This window comes from Gordionus sp. m RMFG-2023, chromosome 3, assembly GCF_954871325.1.
Source record: "Gordionus sp. m RMFG-2023 chromosome 3, tfGorSpeb1-WG-v2, whole genome shotgun sequence".
NCBI classification, from domain to species: Eukaryota; Metazoa; Nematomorpha; class Gordioida; order Chordodea; family Parachordodidae; genus Gordionus; species Gordionus sp. m RMFG-2023.
The window spans coordinates 18383970-18403400 of record NC_088777.1 but is presented as its reverse complement, the minus strand read 5'-3'; the positions used below and the strand labels follow the sequence as shown (position 1 = coordinate 18403400).

At 26.6% G+C, this 19431-nt stretch overlaps 1 protein-coding gene across 1 annotated transcript in view; it reads left to right on the top strand.

Moving 5' to 3' along the window:
- Positions 1 to 383: 383 nt before the first annotated feature.
- LOC135926778 (galactocerebrosidase-like) overlaps positions 384 to 19431 on the top strand; it is a 39202-nt gene continuing 20154 nt past the window's right edge. Inside the window, exons 1-12 of the mRNA XM_065462710.1 lie at positions 384 to 490; positions 711 to 779; positions 2299 to 2362; positions 2440 to 2528; positions 2786 to 2950; positions 5068 to 5243; positions 5998 to 6153; positions 7079 to 7532; positions 8427 to 8568; positions 10299 to 10476; positions 10951 to 11239; positions 11547 to 11735. Of these exons, the coding sequence (XP_065318782.1) occupies positions 386 to 490; positions 711 to 779; positions 2299 to 2362; positions 2440 to 2528; positions 2786 to 2950; positions 5068 to 5243; positions 5998 to 6153; positions 7079 to 7532; positions 8427 to 8568; positions 10299 to 10476; positions 10951 to 11239; positions 11547 to 11735 (2076 nt within the window). The 5' untranslated portion in view covers positions 384 to 385. The remainder of the gene's footprint in view (positions 491 to 710; positions 780 to 2298; positions 2363 to 2439; positions 2529 to 2785; positions 2951 to 5067; positions 5244 to 5997; positions 6154 to 7078; positions 7533 to 8426; positions 8569 to 10298; positions 10477 to 10950; positions 11240 to 11546; positions 11736 to 19431) is intronic.

Here is a 19431-nt window from a genome sequence, read left to right as displayed (position 1 = left end):
TATTATTTATTCATATTATTAATATTATACATATAAATAATATTACTCAATCAATAATATCTTAAGTTGATAGAATATTTATATAGGATATGATTTTTTTTATTAAATATTTAATTTCAGTTTATATCATGGTCTAAGAACCTGGCCCAAATAGTATGGCCGGCATAAAATGAATCTATTCTCATCAAGATAGTATTCTGATTTTAAATGATTAATTGATCCTTTCTCAATTAAAAAAAAATACCATTATCCAATTCAACAAATTATAGATATTAATTGTAAACCATCAAATTGTTTGTTATTTAAAAGAGGGCTTCAATTAGAACAAAGTGATTCATTTAGTGTCAAGAGTATGACCACATATTTTGGCATTTTAGCTCTTTTCATGGCCTTATCTTTGCGCTCAATTTCTAGCAATATTTATCTGGTGGATGACGTGGAGGGATTCGGTCAACCTTTTGATGGAATAGGGGGCATCAGTGGTGGTGGGGTATGAATTAATAAAACAATTTATATATAATTTCTGATTAAGCTTAAGCGAGATTTATATATATTATTATGAGATTAGCTTATATAAGATAAGCTAGCATCACTTTTTATTATGGGAATAGAATATTAATCTGTTTGAGTATTGTATATTTATTTATCGATATAAAAAATGTATCGGAAATGTGCTATTTTAAAGTAATTTATTATTTTTTAATACAAAGGCAACGTCTAAGTTACTCATCAATTATCCGGAGAAGCAGAGAAGCGAAATTTTGGACTATTTGTTTAAGGTTTCCTAGTTAGAACCTATTTTAACAAGACACTAATCTTAACATTTTACTAAAGGGAAGTGGAGAGTGGAGATGAGGGGCATATTTTAGAGTATTGAAAAAATAATCTAAAAGGGAGTTGAAAGAGAGAAAATTTAAAAAAATAGGATAAAAGAAAGAATTTTGGACAAATGTCACCAAAAAATTGAGCAAAATGAAGAAATATAAAAATTTTAAAATCATAAATCTATTAATATAAAATTAAAAAAAGTTTAGAAAACAATTAACAAAAATCGGAAAGAAAATGAAAATGGCTAAAAAAATTAGGAAAATTGGAAGAAATTTATATACTTAAAAATTGAGTAAAATGAATAAAATCTAAAAATAAATTGATAATTTAAAAAAATTATTATTATTGAAAAATTTAATTAAAATTAAAAATATCGGAAAAAAAACACTCAGAAACTAATTTTTTATAGTGATTGTGCATTATTTTGGTATTTATTAGCGTGCTTTTCTATGATTTTGCACATCTGTATATTTTATGTATCATTTCGCGTCTTTTCTAAAATTTTGCATATTTCTTTTATATTATTTACGTGCATTTCTCTGATTTTTCGTAATTATTCATTTTTTTGCGTCATTTGTGTACTTTTATTTTCCGTCAGATTACATGAATTAGTAATGCCCTAAAAACCTACTCATAAAATTTGATATCTAAATAAGTAATAAAATATCGATTCGGGTCGATATTTAAAAACGGCCCGATTAAGATTATAAACAAAATAATATTGTAAGCCTGGTGATTTTGCTATAAATGGCAGAAAGGTTTGAGCTTCTACTTGCCAAATCTTAAAGCTTACACAATATTATTTTGACTAAAATCTTAATAGGGCCGTTTTTAAAAATCGATCTAAATCGGGCTTTTTAACAACACTACTTAGAATAACTATAAAATAAGTTATAAATTTAAATAAAATTTTATATTATTCCATTTGTTTTTAAAGAAATACCGCTTTAGTAGATCCCATTAGCTCTAACTTTACTAATCATGATTTAAAATATAGACAACATAGATTCTTGTAAAACATCTTAAATTATAAAAGAAAAGTTTAAAACTTTGTTTGAAACTTAATTTGAATGAAAAATTTTTAAATTTTGTATATAAAAATTTGGTCAAATTTTTTTTAATTTTAAATATTTATTGTTTAGGTTGATAAGTGCTAAAACTAAACGCTTTATTAGGACAAAATTTATACATCCCAGGATTTTAATTTAAAAAATAAAATAGTTTGACAATCCTCCCTCCCCTAATTGCTTCAAAAATATTTTATATTTGAGTAATATCAATTCTGATCAACTTTTTATCGGGTATTAGCTCCAAGAAATAACTAAATTAAAGAATTGAAGACATTTCGACAAATGATAAATTTTAGGAATACATATAATTCTTCCAAAAATAAATTAAGAAATTCATTAGATTTAAATTATTTTATAACTAAATTAAATTTTTTTAAAAAAAATTAATGAATAAATGAAGCCGAACTTCGGAGCATCGTTGCAAATTTTTAAAGTAGAAATAGGTGGAGATGCCCAGAGTACAGGTACATATTTTTTTATACTATGATCTCTTTAAAAAGTACTTATAGGATAACTCGGGTATATTTTTTATTTCTATAAGATGGTACAGAATCCTCACACATGCATAATGAAGATGAGATTAACTTTGAAAGGGGATATGAATGGTTTTTAATGAAGGAAGCTAAAAAGGTTTGATTTTTTTTTAAATTATAGGGAATTCGAGCTCTGGCAGTGTCAGGTCCAAAAAAAATATTAGAATATATTTTCCTAAATTAAAACATTTTTTTAAAGTAATTACTCATAATTAAATATTTTTAATTTTCTACATTATAATTTATGGGTATAAAAGCAATACCAAAATACTCCCTCATTAGGAAAAATCTGGTTTTACCTAAGATTGAAAATCTTAATATTTATATATGTAAATGAATTCTGAAATATTGCAGAGAAACCCAAAAATCAAATTAGGAGCTTTAGCTTGGGCTTTTCCCGGTTGGGTGGGAGAAATACCTAGAGAACCGTATGCCAATTTCACAAAGTTAGCTTATTATCTTACGACTTGGCTTAAAGGAGCTAAAGACAGATATGATTTAGATATAGATTACATTGGGGTATGAATTTTTTATTAATTACATCCTTTACCATTTAAAAAATAAAGTCACGTACATAACAACTATCACAATTGAAAATAATTTTATTCAGGTAATATCAAAATTTATACAGGAATCTTATCATGTTTCAGTTTGGAACCTGGATTAGAAAGGTTCTGTTATCTTATCGGTTTTAGTTCCGGATATTTTTTTCAATGTGGTTCAGATTTCTATTCCTAAAAATTTGATAAGAGAGTTCTTGATGTTGTTTCTGGTTAAATAATTTGTTTCAGGTAGATTTCAAACTCTGATTATTTTAATTAAGATTTTTTAAAATATTTTATATTCAAAAATCTAAATTTACTGATGACGCTTGTTTTTCTGATTATTATAGTGAAAATATATAATATAATAATTTTACTTAAATAACAATTTATCCGTTAATTCATGGCTATCTTTACAAAAAAACTTTCATAAAATAGTATTAAATATTAAATCTTCATTCATTAATGTTAATTAATATAAATGCATGAGGAAATAATAATACCAGTTATAAAATAGGATATTATTCATGAACCGAACACGAAAATGTCTTTTATTTTTTATTGGGAATTTTTTGCGAACTCGAACATCTAACCCGATAAAAATCTACCGAACATAGTTACCTTACCCCCCCCCCCAATATAGGTCCCTCAGCTAGTGTTAAATGTTATCTACAATCTCTAAAAGATCGGACCCGAATATGATTTTAGCCAAAATAATGTATATCTCGAGATTTGGCAAATAGAGGTCCAAAACTTTCTGCCACATATGACAGGCTTACTAATATTATCTTGGCTAAAATCTTAAACGGTCGTGTAATAAAATCGACCCAAATTGGGCCGTTTAACAACGCTATCTTCAGACAACTTCTCTAAAAATTAACAAATAAGGACAAAGTATATTTTAATATTACAAAAAAGTGTTATTTTTCAAGTAGCAGATGTGACTCAGGGATTACAGATTTTGAGTGAAGAACTAATCTTTTGGCGAGGTTAGGGTTGAGGTAAAGGGTCACCAGATATGAAGTAGAGTTAATATATTATTTTAAGCAAATTACAATTATGATGTGATGTAGTTAATCACAATCCACATCCTAGGTCGTTCTAGAACACCTTTTACTTGTATCTTTTCCCAACGTATTGTAAATTGCTGCTATTTTAATGCTGCGGGAATAGCTAATTTTTAATATTAGTGATGAGCAGAGTTGTTAAAGTAGCGCTCTTTTTTGGTAGCGATAGCTAATAGTACGCTGCATTTTTTCCAATTATTTACGGTCCTTTTTTTTGAAAATAGCTAAGTAGCGCTAATGAATGTAACTATAAACATGAAAATTTAAATAAAATATCATAATTAATTATAATTTTTATGATTTATTACTTAATTTTGAAGTTGAAATTTATATTTTTCAATTTGTACTATACACCTAAATCATCTGGTGTAAACTATTTAAAATGTCATCGCAAATGAATTCAAATCGATGTAAGTGAGTCAGATAACAGACAATGATAATATTAATGAAATGGAAACCCTGGAAGATGTTCTTGATAATAATAATACAAATTTTCCATTTCCAAATTTGAAAAATATTTTCAAATTAATGTAAAAACAAAAAAACATTATAAGCAAAAAATAAAACAAATTTATTTCTAAATTTTTTTTTATAAAAGGTAGCCGAAGCTACTTTTAAATAAGCGTGCTACTTTTTTTGACAAATTGCGATAGCGGTAGCGCGCTACTTTTAAAAGTAGGATTTAACAATTCTGTTGATGCGATCAAAATTTCGAAATTATTTTTATGTCTAAAGGGCATAATAGCTAGTTAAAATGACTAATAAAACCTTTATTAGAAACAAGGTTTAATCAGTTAGATTATCTTATTAATTAAGTGTCTTGATGCCCCCCTTCATTATTTTTAATGCTGCATTGGTACTTGACAATTATTTTAAATTTATTTGTAAACCCGTATTCCAAGTTATAAAACTGTTAAACTCTTACTTATTCTCAGCTTTTAACCCCTGTGCCCCATTATATTAAATTTTTTTCATTTTATTTTAATAGTTGATCATAGAGGTTAAATTTAAAAAAATATGATATAAGATATGGAATGAACAAAAATGTGATAAAGAATTTGTCAAATATTTTCGAAAATATTTGAACCAAAATAATTTATCGAGTATCAAATTGATAGCACCTGACTCCTACGATTTAGAATGGTCGGTGACGAAGCAAATGCACAAGGATGAAGAATTTCACAACGCCATCGATATCATTGGGTACTTAATGAGTAATTTATTTTTTGAAAAATCTTTAAAAATATGATTATTTTTTTGGCTAAAAAGAAGAGGAAGGTAAATATACTATCTATTAAAGTTATTTGAAATTCGATTCTATGTTATTTCTCTTCGTCGGAAAAACGAGTCTATAGAGAAGTGATATATAAATAAAATTTATTAAGATATTTAGGAGTTTAATAAAAATTACCTTTTGTCAAAATGGGTTGCTCATCAGAGGTATAAGTGATCATATTTCATGCTAGAGGAGCAAAGTATCATTTGAGACCTAAAACTGGTAAACCTACAGTAAAATCAAACTTGATAATTCTTAATAAATAATATCATTTTATCATTCTTAATTTTATATCATATAAAAAAAAATATTATACTCTTACCACAATATAATTTCCGAAAAAAAAAATTGTGAAAGAATGAGTAATACTCAGATAAGTGAAATTTTTCATCATTCTACATTCTTGGACCTAGGTTATAAGGAAAGGGAGGGGGTTTAAAAACTTTTTCTAAAAAATATCTCAATAATGAATTATTAAAAATGCAAGTGAATTCATCGTTACCATCACTCTATGTCTTAGGAATAAATCTGGTGGGCGCGCAGGGGGGGGGGAAGCTAGTCTCTGCTATTATAAAGCAGGTCCTATTTTTTTTATTTATATAATAAATTTTAATGTATATTTCAAAGCAAAATCCTGGAAAACTCACTAAAATATTAAATTTTTAATGAAATTGAATACAGTGAACATTATCCAGGAACATATAGTACTCAAGATGCAGTAAATACTGGCAAGATACTATGGTCATCGGAAGATTACAGTACCTTGAACGATAGAATCGGTGCTGGTTGTTGGGCTAGAATCCTTAATCAAAATTATGTTCGGGGATATATGTCTGCGTAAGCTTAAATATTTTATTTTGAAAATTTATTTATAAAAAAATTGAAATAATAAAACGTTCAATTTAGGATTTAAATTTTGTATTTCGTATGATGGGAATGAAAGTAATAATGAATAATTTTAAACTCTTTGTTTTGATATGAAGGTTTATGCAATTAAAGTTATACATGTCTCAGTCGAAAAATCCCTCAGGGTTAATTTTAAAAAAATTAAATTTCGGATAGGGTTGTGTTCTACATTTAAAAAAAAGTTAAATTGTGATATATATACCAAGTTTTGGGTTTATTGGTTCAATCTTATCAATGACATGATATTTGACAATCGTGATATTAATATGAAATTTTAAAAGGTCTAATTGGCTACTTCGATTACATTTGATAATATAAAATGGGTTAGGGAACAAATTTATTTTCCAGATACATAAAAACAATTGTATCTTTTTTGCAACACAAATAAATTTTTACCGAGCCATACTTACATCATATTATAATTAAACATATCAGAATCAAAACAACGTTCAATTAGTCCCATTTATATTGCACTACTTAAGATAATATTTTAATATTACTTTTTAAGGGTCTCACCTAAGCACACTTTCTTATAAAAAAAATAGAGATTGTGTAAATAAATATAATGTAAACTTTTATAAACTTTTATTGAGAGGAAAAGGAGAAAAAATTGTTATACGTCATTGACCAAGTGTAGAAGACGTGTTTAAGAGTAATAGAATATTTGCCTGGTTTACTAGGAAATGAGGAATTTTAACTGTGGGGAGAAGAGAGATTATACTTTAGAATTTAGCATACAGGGATATAGGGAGTTTCCTCCAAGAGAGAAGGAAAAACATTGATAAATCCTTTATATTTAATAAAAGTGGGTTATAGTTATATTAATATATATTAAAAAATATAATATCATATACAGAACCCTTTCATGGAATTTGATTTACAGTTATTACGACGGATTACCTTATGGTGGATGTGGACTCATGACCGCTAATGAGCCCTGGTCTGGTCATTACACCGTTAGTCTACCAATCTGGGTAACGGCGCATACCACACACTTCTCCGAACCAGGCTGGTACTATCTCAAGCACAATAGAGGTGTAGGATTATTGGATGGTGGTGGAAGCTTCGTTAGTTTGGCCCCATCTAACAAGACTCAACTTACTATAATTATAGAAACTCTGACATATGGAAATTCCAAATGCATCAGGCCCGAGCTAAAACCTTACGCCGTCGCTGATCATCAAGTGGTCCAATTTATGCTGGGTGGAACGTTTAAGAATATTCGAAAGTTGTATGTGTGGAGAACAGACCTATCGCCAAAGGTTCCTGAGAGTGAGAGGCAGGTTTTAGATCCCCAAAACGTTATTGAGGTATTCTACATATGTTTTATATTTTTCTATAAATAATTTTTCTTAATATAAATTTCCTCTCCAAAGTAGTTGTTTGTAAAAGCTTAAAGTAATTGAAGATCTAAAATAATTTATTTAGAGATAATGTTTATTAACTAGACACCATTTAGAAAAAATAAAAACTAATCAGACGCTTCTTCACCCCCCCCCCCCAAACCACTGATGAATTTATCCCACCCCCTTTCCAAATTTCCCTTACGTTTTTTTAATCTCGAACTTAGTTGTACACTACCGCTGAATTTGAAATAATTAGTATAGACACGACATACAAGATACAAGATAGGTAGCATGACATCCATCTTATTAACCCATTAATGGTAAAGATTTTTCTTATGGATAAAAATTCTCAATTTTTTCAAATTATATTGATTAATGCTCAAATATGATATTATAAAAAAATCAGCCGAAAAAAATAATCCTAAATAGAAATAGCCTGGTGCATAAATGCACTGTTAACCATTAAGAGATCATAACAATAAAAATAAAACGACTATTAATACGTAAAAGTTTAATTACTTTATAATATTATAGTATTTGAAATCATCAACAAGCAGATTAACTATAAATATAGTGCTATATAATATAATTTTCCATATTTAAATGTGAATTAATAGTAAAATCCTCAAGATTTTACCTACCCAATTAATTTTCCATATTTAAATGTGAATTAATAGTAAAATCCTCAAGATTTTACCTACCCAATCCTGCGTCTTACCCCCTATTCTCCACGATAGAAGCCGCTGATACCAGTATCAGATTGATACATAGCGAAAAATTAATTTGCAAAAACATTTTTACAAAATTATATTTTACGCTTAGGTCTTAATAAAATGCTAAATATTGTCATTTTACTAGGTTCAAGGTGGTATAGTGAGCATAAATATTTTAGCTGACAATCTATATACCTTAACTACTATATTTCGAGAATCACCTGTTGTATATAAACCTGTTCCCTTGCCATTTCCGTTTCCGACTCCCTATTTTGATGATTTTGAAGGTAAAAAATAATAAATATATCTGGGTTTTATAATCCAAACTTCTAGGCACTCAATGTGGTATTTATTAGTTTTATAATTAATTTAGATATTTGGGATTATTCAAATATACCAGGGATGTCAACCCGGACCCTGACTCTGAAACCTCCTGAACCCTCGTATTTTGGCTGAACCCGAACTCGGACCCTTTTTAAAAGTGAAGGGTCCAAGGGTTCAAGGTTTTAAAAATATTTTTAAAAAAATAATATAAATTTTATTAACCTTTTTTGTGTAATCATTTATTTTATCTTCGCGTTTTTCTTTCAATTTTCTTCCTGAACTTTCATTTTATTTAGAGATTGATATGATTATTGTAAATAATAATATTTTATTATGTAAATTTTTTAATTTGCTATGTTATAGGAACACGTTGATTATTTTTAAAGTGAATTGTGTAATATTATTTTAATTTAAATGATAATGCACAGCACGTTGGTCCTCAATTTATATGATGCTAGAACGATTATTAACTTTGAAAGATGTAATTATTTTATTATAGGAGCATGGGAAGTCATTTTGTCGGAAGATGATTGGTGCCAAAAGGACCTTTGTAGTGTATTAGTTCCTTTAAAAATAACAAGATTAAGATTACAATCCGAACAATTATGTTTATTTAATTTTTATGGCATATGGATTAGATGCCGATTAGATTTAGAAAAATTTACATTTCTTTTTATACGAAATATTAGAAACATGAAAATTTGAGAGCAACAATATTTGCAAAATAGAGTTGTATAGGCTTCTATATATTTAGACCCTCGATATCAAGTTTTATTGAGTATTGAGCAAAAACAAGTGGCTAAAGACAATCTTAAGGATTTATGGCATACGCAAGGCTTCATTATTTACAATATATTCGGGGACGACAATACCTACTGGTTGTAGTGATAATAATAATGATAGCAACATTGATGATCTTGAAATTTTACTTTTAGATAGAGAGGATAGAAAGGAGGATCAAAAAATGCCTATTGCATCTTTAATAGTAAAGTCCTCAGCAATTAAGAGAATAAATAAGGATATAAATATTTTAAAATTCTGGGAAGAAAATTCTTCAATATATCCAGAATTATATGCCTTATCTAGAATCTTCATAGCTGTACCGGCGACGCAAGTACAATAATTTTATAAAGATAACTACCCATATTAGCTAAGGGTAGAACAGAATTTTCATCTTTGAAATATATTTTGTCTACTATACGTGGAAATCTCAAGGATGATATTTTAGAAGATATTATGATTATGCGATTGAATAAAACATTTATAATATAAATTATTTTATTTAAAAATTTTTTATTTGTAAATTATGAATGTGTATATATTGAAGTATAATAATAAATGAATGAAAAAAAAATCTTATTCTGAGTCATTATTTTTATGTTCACTAAACCCGGACCCGAACCCTGGACCCGGGTCCTTTTCAAATTTTATTTCTGTACCAGAACCCGGACCTGGACCCTGTTTTTTTGTCGAAGGGTTCACATCCCTGAAATATAGTTTATTTAATCTTATAGAAGTTTAAATTGTATTTATAAAACACTCATAAAATTGGATCATAAGCAGAAAAAATATGTAAAATGTAAATTTTTATGATAAATTTATAATGTTAATTTCTGTCCAGAAATTTAATTACAAAATAACATTTCACGATAGTTTTCACATATCTAATCAATGCACTAATATCACAAACAAGATTACGTGGAATTCGCAGAACCTTACAATTTATCACCACAAGTGGGTGTTTTTGAAGCAAGGAAGATTGGTGTAAATGGTGTAATGGCTCAAGTGGTTCAACAAACCCCTATACATTGGTGCATAGGAAATAAATATGCCATGCCCAGCCCTACCGTAGTTATAGGCGATTACAAATGGTTATATCATATAGTTGAATATTTCGTTAATTTTTTTTTTACTAAAAAATTAGGAGCAGATTAATATTTTTTGACGATATTATGTAAATTGATTAATTAATATTGTATATTTTTTTTGAGGATTAGAAATCATATATTTTCAAATATTTTACAATTATGATATTGGTACAAGCAAGGTATGGTCGTATTTATTTATGTTTGCAGTAAAAGTTCAATAATAATTTATTTTAAAATATATTTTTTAAATATTAATCCATTGATTGTTTATTTAATATATGATATCAAAAACTAGCTTTTTATAGTAAAATAAAATTATACCTATTCAATAATAATTTATCCAATTAATATACCAACTAAACAATATATAATATGTAATTGTGCATTAATTTAATATATTACTCAAATAAAGAAAAAAATTAACAGGAAAAAAAAGAATGTGAATTAAGTATACATAAAAAAAATTTTCAAAATAAGGTCAAACGTAGAAGTAAGCGTAGATGTTTTATGGCCATCTTACACAGGTCCTGCTGGGATGGGGACTGGTTATCTAGCCCCCGAGGATGTGGTTCCTATTTATTTAGCCGCGAGGGTAAATAAAGGAGGTTGCGAAACCCACAAATCTAACGGAATATTCTTCTGGATACATCCCTCGAAGAAATTGTACCGAGTAACCAATGACTTAAGGGGGAAAAATAAATTGTTCGAAGGAAATATCTTAGGCTTTGATCCTTACAATTGGCACAAAATCACGCTCATTGTTAAAGTTTGTAATATTCATATTTGGTTGGAATTTAAATTATTTCAGTAGTTTTTTGCCGTTGTTTTAAATTTTGTCCATTAGAATATTTAATGTGTCTTCTTAATATAGACTTTTAAAGTGGGAAACTTTTGCATATTTATTTATTAAAATCTAGAGGCAATAAAAAAATATTTATATTATAAATCATGATATAATTTGGCTAGATGAAAATATATTTTATATACAAAAAATGGAATTTAAATTGCTATAACTTTTCATTAATAAGTTTTTAGTGTTACGAATAATACAAATTTACAAATTGATAAAATAGGGAAATCACGCAATGGGTTACGTAGATAAAATCCTCACCTTTAGTGGAAATTTTTCTAACGTCAAAAGCTCACACGGTTTTGTGGCTCTAGGTACAATGAATTATTCTCCGGCCTTTTTTGACAATCTTAACATATCTTCAGCTAATTGCGAATCAATTGGTTCAACCTCTTACTTGTCTTATTTCAGGGTCAAATAACATGAGATTTTAACTTATAATTTTGCATGATTTAAATATTTGCGCGATATAATTTATATAATAGACTCTCAACTCTTATATAATCCACCTTATATATTTTTTTACATCAATTAATTTAAAAATCTTTGGACATCATAATAGAGGCAGCATGTAGCGTAGACAACACTATAGATATATTTTTTAAAACTTATAATAAGTTGAGAACCAAACGCTGCTCATTACTTTTCTGAAATTTTAGCTATTATTATGTGTCGAAAAAAAATCAGTTGGATAAATAAACCTTTTTTTAAGTTTAGAGAGAAGCTAGGTTTGAAAATTTTTGTAAAAATTTGAACTAAAGATTTCACAAAAATAAAATATATATCTAATTGATTGATTTTACTTATATCTATTTGGCATATATGAAATGTTATCATTTTTAACTTTACCTGGATTTGGACTTATCTCTCATATCATAACAGATAACTTTCCGACATTTTTTGCATTTATTTTATACTGGTATAAAAAATTATCATATTTGAAAAATTCATACTTTTATGAGAAACTACAATCATATGTTGACTGCCCTTAACTTTTATTTTTGACTCAAATATTTCAATGTATTATAATAATATCAAATGTTCGCGTTAGTGATAAACCTTGAAATTTGCATTTAAATTTCGTTAATTATGTTATTTTATTGAGAATCCATATGCTCCATTTTTTAATATATATAATATATTTAATTATTTTTTATAGAGTATTATGTTATATAATATTACTGCAGTCGTGGATACTATTTGTGTATAAATTATTTGAACCTACTTTTATTACAAATAATTAGTTTTAAAAACCTCAATTATGATCAATTTTTTAAAAACGGCTAAATTTTTGCCAAAAAATATTAAATAAGTCTCCAATTTTTGCTAAAAGATGTTAGAAGTTAGGTTATCTTTTGGCACTATTTGTTGGCTAAAATCAAAGTTTACACGTTTTTAAAAAATTAGGCTAAATTGAGTTTTTTAACAATACCTAATAAAAATATTTTTTTAAAAAAATTTGCAGGTTCTTTTTAAATTATAAGCCGGAGGAAGCGACCGAATAGCATTTAAGTTGTAAATGAACCTCGAACTCTACTCTAACAAGAATATATACTGTAAAACTAAGAGGTCTTAATGCTTAACAAGAAACGATACGAATTAGCAAGAAGCGATATCATATCGCGATTCCATATTTAGGTCTTTCTTCTTTTGTTTATTTTCACCCTAAAAAACCAATCGCATTTAGAGAATTCTAGGTAGTAACTACAAATTCCGCCTGATCCCCCAACGGAATTCTGGGATATTTTTTTAAAATTTGTTTTATGCAATAAAATGTTAATTGTAATTTCAAAATAAGCGAATATTACATTTAGTCATTTACAATAATTTATTTATCTAAAAATAATATATGCTAAATATACTCCTTATTTCTATTTTTATTCTAAAATTTATCTATATAAAACTAGTACTATTAGTTTATTTGGAAGTAATCTTAGCCGAAACACAACATTTCTCCTTATATATGTATAGTTTATCTGAAGAAGATCTAGAAAATATTTTAATTGTTTGTACGCTTAATAGCTATATTTTAGGAAAATAATTATTTCTATTATGGTTAATAAATATATACTATTTATTTTTTATAATGTATAAGTTAGATATATTTTGCTAGGTGATTATAATGTTCTATATCTACTTTTTATCAAAATGGATTATTTTTTTCAATATATTTATTCATTAGTGATATTGATCCATATCTTGAATAAATGTGAAAAATGATTTAAACTTTTTTTAATTAACAATATTATATAGTTTTTATTAGAAATTAACATTTCAATATAGATTTCCTCCATGCTTCAAGGACCGTAATATCATTGCAGCAATGATCCACACAAGATTCTGTCTCAACTGACTCTCCTTTAAGATAAAAAATGTTTACACCATGTCTTCATTTAATACATGAACTTTATGTGTGCTTATACTTTAAATTACCCTCATCTAAATTGAATTTAGTTTTAAAAATGACAAAAAATAAAAATATCTGTTTTAGAGAACTAAATTGTTATAACGTGCTCTATATATTTTATTTCGTAGGTTATAAAGATTTTGAAAAATAAGAAGAGGAAACAATTGATTCCTGTGCTGAGAAACGAAAAAGAAAAATACCGGAAGCTGAATTTATTAATTCTCAAAAGGGACTTTTTAAAAATAATTTATACATCATGCTCACATCTGAAATGCGAGAAATAATCGATATCTTACTCAATCAAGCGAAGATTTTGTTGTAAGAACGTTTTCAGCAGTTAAAACTTTTCAAGAATTCTTTTTTTATTCTATATACTTGCATTGGTAAATGCGCCTAAAGCGGAGCTAAAAAAATAATTAACTAAGTATTTTATTAATGGATCAAGGTTGGAAAGCGATATTAATGTACTAGATCTTTTAACTAAATTAAACATTTTAATAATTATATTGAGTAAGTAGAGCATAAAAAGTCCTTTAGAAACTTTCGCTATAGTGTAAATGAAGCCCTATAAAATATATACATTTTTTAGGATTATTCTATTCCAATTACAGTCCCATCTGTTATACCCAACTTTTTACACCTCAAACTAATCAATGATTCTGCATAGCGTACAGGGTCATAGCCACGGGGATGGCTACTGGGGAGGGCAGGGTTTCCCTACAAAAAATTTTGTCCCATACCTCACCTAACGAAAAAATTTTTGGCCCACAAAATGGCCGCCAAAATTTTTCCGATCCCCAATTTTGAAAAAAAATATTAGTATTATATTTAATTCATGATTAACAATCAAATCTAAATGAAAATACAATATAATATTTAGATAACTATTATTTATATAATTTATACACATTAATAAACAAGAACATACCTATAATAATATTAGTTATAAAATATCCATTCACTCATTAGTCGCAAGTAATAAATTTCTACAAAAAGAATTCAGCAATTGGAAAAAAAGCGTTGGCTGCAAAGAAGGGAATGCTATTACACGAAAGCTCAAAAGTTCATATAAACTCAATAACAATATGGCATGATTAAAATCTTAATATAAATAAGGATAGAGATAACAACAATTCTAATAAGCCAAGAAATAATCCATAATCATTATTATCTTAAATCAATATCTGATTTGATGCTATTTCTTAGCATACAGGAGTTACCTTTTCTTGGGGCTAATTCAACAAAAATTACGGACGTTGCAAAAAATAAAAATATAATTTATTCTTATGGACTATTTATAACCTATTTTTTCATTACCCATTCAAAAAGATCCTGAATTAAATAAAATTATAAAATGAATACCCAAATTGCACAATATACATCACCCAAATTCAAAACGGTATAATCTAAGATATGGTGCTGGAATACATATCAGGAAAATATAGAAGTGAGATACCTTTTTTTTGTTAGGCTGATGACACATGAGATGAATCAGGCTGAAACTGAGCATAATTATTCGTTATAATTTTTGTGGAAAATTTAATAGGAAACATTAATTTACAATGTCTTTCAGCGAAAGCATTATTATTTGTATTTAAAGCAACTCAATGAATTAAATAATAATTCATCGAATTTATAAGCCACGCATATGACTAATTTTTTTAATTTATCTAATGTATTTTTTAATTTTTTTAGGCTTTTTAAAGTATCCTGTAAATATTAGCGGCCATACTTTTAATCGACTTTTAGACCAAAAGTAAACTGGTTGAATCTCGTTGAGGCTATTTACGAAGTATTATTTTATCTAATAGAACTCTAACTCAGAGGCTTCCACTTATGATTCGATCGAAGCCTCTAGTCTTTTATCTCAATGCGTTAATATAAATTACATTTCCGATTATAATTATGAAGTATTGATAACAATAGATCCCCTAAATAAAAATCTACAGTCAGTAGATACTAATATAGTAGATACATAAAATTGTATTGATTTTACAATTAATATATTAAAAAGTGATAATTCTTTTAATTTGATATTATGGCTGAAAAACCTATCTCAAATTTTAATCTCACATCTCAAAAATCACCAAAGGTATGTTAAATGCCTACAAATCTTCAAGATTTTTTAAGCGAAACCAAATTGCATTTTTGATTGTGAAAAGAACTCTATTGTAGTTCTTTAAAAAAGAATTATTATGAAATTATTATAGATCGTTTTTTAAATAGATTTTCATAAGATGTTATATTCTTCTATCAAGTTTTAATATATTGTCCCACTTTAACCCTGATTATTTTATATCAGATAAAAGAGTCCCATTAGAATCATTATTTAACTTAAATGTGGAGGCGTTCGATCATGAAATATAATAGCAAAAGGATTATTAGCTTCAGAAATTAAAGAAACATAATTTTAAAAATATCTATTATTGTATAAAAAACTATCATCTTGCATCATTTAAAGAATTGTAATGCCACTCAACAGCATCTTTATTGGGATATAAACGGCTTCTTGAGAGGCCTCAATTTTTACACTAAAAAATGTTCTGAGCACTAGAGAATTGATAAAAGATCTACATAAACAAATTAGTATTTTAATGGCTTATGTAAAACACAAAATTTAGCATTTAATTCATTTATGTCAAAATTTAAAAATAAAAATCGTCATATTATATTATAGTATTATTTTGTATATATTCATATTATAGTATTATTTTGTATTCATATTTATATTTAAAAATTTTTAATAAAAATATTAAAAAAATTTCTATGAGTGCCTAACTATTTGTGATATTTCAAAAAATAATGCCCCCTAAGTAAGCAGTTGCCTCCCCCCAGGAAGAAATTCCTGACTATGGTCCTGATGGCTAGGAGTACCTCGTAAACCTATCCCTAATTTCAATCAAAAATGTCATTTCATCATCGTTAGATTATTACTGACATATCCTCTTTTGCAAATAAAAGGCAAGGAGGATAAATGTTTAAAACTACTATTATTTATAAAATGATTATATGATAAACCTGCGATTACATACACGGTCAAGTACTATATTAATTTTTTATTTTAATATGCGTTATTCATATTTATGATCTTTTAGTTTTTGTCAGAATACCCAAAATTTTTAAATATATATTGATAATCATTTCAGGTAGTGTTATATAATTGTAAAATTGTAGTTGTATTTCAGTTGCAAAGGCGTCGACAAAGCCCACGGAAAATATGATTAAATAGAGTTTTGGGTTCATAATACTTTTATAACTAGACAACTGGAATTAATTTTTGATACAAATATTTAGAATAGACATTTCAAAAATATAATAGCTAAATCAATTATTAATTGATATAACACCTCCTTGCAGAAGAAATATTAATATCTCTTTATTAATTATTTAGGATATTTTTTAAAAAAAATATAAAATGTGCTGAAGCTTAAATAATTTTTAAGATTGAGATTAATCACATGCTAGACATTATTTTGATTATGAATATTACCTTATGTATATATCGCGTGAAAAAATGATCTCTTTATGAAAAATTTATATTTACATTCATTTTCTATATAACAAAATAAATTAATTACTTTGTATGAATCGTCTTAAAAAATTCTGATTGTTTTTTAGTTAATTAAATTTTTTCCCATAACATTAAAGATATATGTTAACGGCAATGTGTTATTTTTTAAATTTTCAATCATTATTTGAGCGCGTTCTTTTAAATTTAAAAAACTGATTTTACCGAAAATGAATTCCATTATGTTTGGAATACCTACCCTATGAATTTTAGACAATTTTGTCATCATTAACTTTTGAACTCAATCTAATTTATATTAGTTTACCATAGATTTTTCACTTGAATTATAAATTACTCAAGTTAAAGATAAAATTATCTATAATTCCTAATATAGGAATTCTAAACATGCTGGAATACATTTTCGGTAAAATTATATTTTAAAAAACTCCTTCAAAAAATAGTTTAAAGTTGGAAAAATAACAAATTGCCGGAAAAAACACATTGCCATTAACACATATAAATTTAGTTACCTCTTTTTTCTTTTTTTAAAATAATTTTACCGAAATTTTAAATCATTTTAAAATTTGAATAAAACTCTATTTAGGTTACACCTTTATATATATATGTTGTATCGGGATATGAAATTAGTGATCTGCATCGGGCCTAATTTTTCAAGCCCAGCACGGCCCGAAATTTTTTTTAAAAAAGTTTTGCTAGCCCGGCCCGAACCAGAAAATTTTTAAAATGTTTTGCCGGCCCGGTCCGAACCCGAAATTTATTTTTATAAAATTTACCCCGGCCTGGCCCGAATTTATTTAAATATAGAAATTAATTTTTATAATTACTTAAAATAAAAGACATATGTTATATAGTGTTTAGTTTCATTAAATTAAATCAAAAATTTTTATTTTACATAAAAAATTCAATGTAAAATTGATAAAATTAGATATATTTAATAAAATTTCCAAGATCCGACCTTACCCGGCCCTAAATTTTTTTTTAAATATTAGGCTCGACCCGGCTCGAACCCGATTATTTGCAGATCTCTATATGAAATCCATCACTAGAGATGGAATAAAAAAAAATAAAATTAAATTAAAAAAAACAAAGCTACAATCGAGGGGATAATGAAATCTTTTTAAAATCTAGCTATTATTTATATATTTTTTTTTCTTAGTATTTTATTTTTAATTTCAAATAATCACTTAATTTAAAAAATAAAATATATATATTAAAAAAAATATAATAAAACTTATATAATAGGGAAATTTTTTAAAAATATATTATAAGAACCAAGATATAAAAAAACGGGGGGGGGGGTAGGGGGTTAAAAGAAAGATATATTCTTAATATTGTATTTCTAAAATAATGAGCATGCACCTGCTCCCTACCATCTTGTTCACAAAATTCTATACAATCAATTTATATTTCAATGAAAAAATGTTCCCAAAAATTTCCAGGCCACTAATAAGTATTATTAATGATTTATCTGTTAAATTAATCTTCAAATTTAAATTATCAATCTTTGTCTCAATAATATTAATGTTATTAAATGAAATTCATTACAAAATAAAACTTCAACTCAACTATTTAATTTATACTTATACGTGAAAGTGGGTTTACTACATAAAATTTATTTGAACATTTTCTTAAATTTCACTTTTTTTTGTTATAAAGTTTTGGGTACAATTATTCTGACAAAATTACCGTTTTTAAGAAAAAATTTTATTTTTAAAATAATAAACTATTTTTGCAGATAAATAAATCCCTTAAGCATATTTGCTAATATTTCGCAAATTATGCCTATTTTATAAGAAAAAACAATAATAATATATAAATATAAATTAATCTTTTATATCAAAATGTCGCATAAATTGGATCAAATTATAAGTGCTTTAAGATTCGGGAAATATCAACTCAAAAACTATCTCCTCATATCGGGATTGATGATATTTTATCCATTTCAAATGTTAATTATTCCCTTTTTAACTCATCCACATTTGAAAAAATGTTATGGTCTGAATAGTAATTTAAATTTAGAATTGCTTGATGATAATCTTTCAAATGATAATATCTCTACTTATATGGATCGAAATTATTCTATAAAATATCTTGCCATCAATATCCGCAATGACCCTTCATTGGTTTCACAAATATCATTCATTGCCAAAACCGGTAAGAACATCACCACCA